Here is a 2,217-nt window from a genome sequence, read left to right on the forward strand (position 1 = left end):
AAAAAAACCTGAGTCTTAAAGAACACAAGTGACCTACCTGAGGCATTACAGCCAGAAAGAGGCAGTGCCTCGACTTGAATTTAAGAGTTCGGGATCAATAGATGCCCAAACGTCAGCATCTCTCGATATATCCTTGTGACAAATCTGCACATGCACCTCCAGAATCTAAAATTAAAATTAAAAAGAAAAAAAAAAAGAGGACAGTCTTTAGCACTACATTACACGGCTTACAGGGACCATGAAAGCTGAGGGTCTGGTTCATTTTGTCATGGGTCACTTCACTGACTAATCACAGACATCTTTTTTTTTCTAATGATGTTTCCACTGATTTTCTTAGATTTCCCAGAGTGATCATTATATCAACAAGTAATAATAATTCTTCTTTCTCCTTTCCAATATTTCTCCCCTTCCTCCAACTGGACAATAATCATTTCTTGTAATGCATATACCTATATTAAATACCACTTAAAACCCTGTATAAAATCATAACACACTAAACTTTAAACACTTCAAGGCTATTGGAAGATGGCAGGATTAAAAATAAGGCTTAGACACTAGTTTTATAATATTCAGCATGTCAGGTTAGAAGTTGCTGGAATAATTAAGTTGCATACCTTCCATATTCTGTTTTTGTGCCTATAATGACCTGTTGCTTTTATTACTTTTAAAATTTAGTCCAAGATATTTTAATGCTAAGAGTCGATTTTGCTTATCTTCGTGTTCTTATTCAAATGAGGGCACTTAATAAACATTTGTTGGTGTTAATGTTGCAGAGAGTTGGGGAAATGGATGGAGACAACCAGAGTGAGAACTCACAGTTCCTCCTCCTGGGGATGTCAGAGAGTCCTGGGCAGCAGCGGATGCTGTTTTGGATGTTCCTGTCCATGTACCTGGTCACGGTGGTGGGAAATGTGCTCATCATCCTGGCCATCAGCTCTGATTCCCGCCTGCACACCCCCATGTACTTCTTCCTGGCCAACCTCTCCTTCACTGACCTCTTCTTTGTCACCAACACAATCCCCAAGATGCTGGAGAACCTCCAGTCCCAGAACAAAGCCATCTCCTATGCAGGGTGTCTGACGCAGCTCTACTTCCTGGTCTCCCTGGTGACCCTGGACAACCTCATCCTGGCTCTGATGGCGTATGATCACTATGTGGCCATCTGCTGCCCCCTCCACTATGTCACAGCCATGAGCCCTGGGCTCTGTGTCTTGCTCCTCTCCCTGTGTTGGGGGCTGTCTGTTCTCTATGGCCTCCTCCTCATCCTCCTCATGACCAGGGTGACCTTCTGTGGGCCTCCAGAGATCCACTACCTCTTCTGTGAGATGTACATCCTGCTGCGGCTGGCATGTTCCAACACCCACATCATTCACACAGTGCTGACTGCCACTGGCTGCTTCATCTTCATCACCCCCTTAGGGTTCACGACCACATCCTATGTACGTATTGTCAGAACCATCCTTCAAATACCCTCAGCCTCTAAGAAATACAAAGCCTTCTCTACCTGTGCCTCGCATTTGGGTGTGGTCTCCCTCTTTTATGGGACGCTTGCTATGGTGTACCTGCAGCCCCTCCACACCTACTCCATGAAGGACTCAGTAGCCACCGTGATGCTGTGGTGACACCTATGATGAACACTTTCATCTACAGCCTGAGGAACAAGGACATGCATGGGGCTCTGGGAAAATTCCTAGGGAGACCCTTTCAGAGGCCTAAGTGAAGGTAATTTTGGAAAGGGGATTGAAGTGGAGACCGGAAATATCCTTCACCCACATAAGGCATTATGCTGTGGGATATGCAACAGTCATTAGAGTACAGCTCCAGCTCGGAATGAGGTGAGCATATCTATCTGTGGTAAAGAAAAGACAATGTGTATCCCCAGTGCCTCCCATACCTCACCAGCCTTGGCAATAAATAATGTCATGCTAACACTACTACCAGGATTTTACAGGGTCAAATATTGAAACCTGCTTGATCATAGGCCCACAGTCCTAGGCTTATCTATATATAACCAGTCATAGCTTAGGGAGGGCTCTCATATTTTCTAGCACCCATTCACTTATGACCCAGAGGTTTGGCTTCTCTAAGGAGCTGCTACCTTCAAGCTCTGTGGAGAAGACACCTTGCACTACCCCTGCCACAGATGCCCTGGGTGAGGCTTCCCCTTTCTCGATGCTCTAACAGGTACAACATGCACCACTTCAATGTTGACATATC

At 45.2% G+C, this 2,217-nt stretch overlaps 1 protein-coding gene across 1 annotated transcript; it reads left to right on the forward strand.

Moving 5' to 3' along the window:
- The first annotated feature begins 731 nt into the window (after nt 1-731).
- Nucleotides 732-1,706, forward strand: LOC100589133 (olfactory receptor 1D5). Its single transcript, XM_003277827.3, has one exon. The coding sequence runs from the start codon at nt 732-734 to the stop codon at nt 1,620-1,622; it is 891 nt and encodes a 296-aa protein (XP_003277875.3). The 3' UTR covers nt 1,623-1,706.
- Nucleotides 1,707-2,217: the final 511 nt, after the last annotated feature.

The sequence above is a fragment of the Nomascus leucogenys genome, chromosome 19 (genome assembly GCF_006542625.1).
Source record: "Nomascus leucogenys isolate Asia chromosome 19, Asia_NLE_v1, whole genome shotgun sequence".
NCBI lineage: Eukaryota > Metazoa > Chordata > Mammalia > Primates > Hylobatidae > Nomascus > Nomascus leucogenys.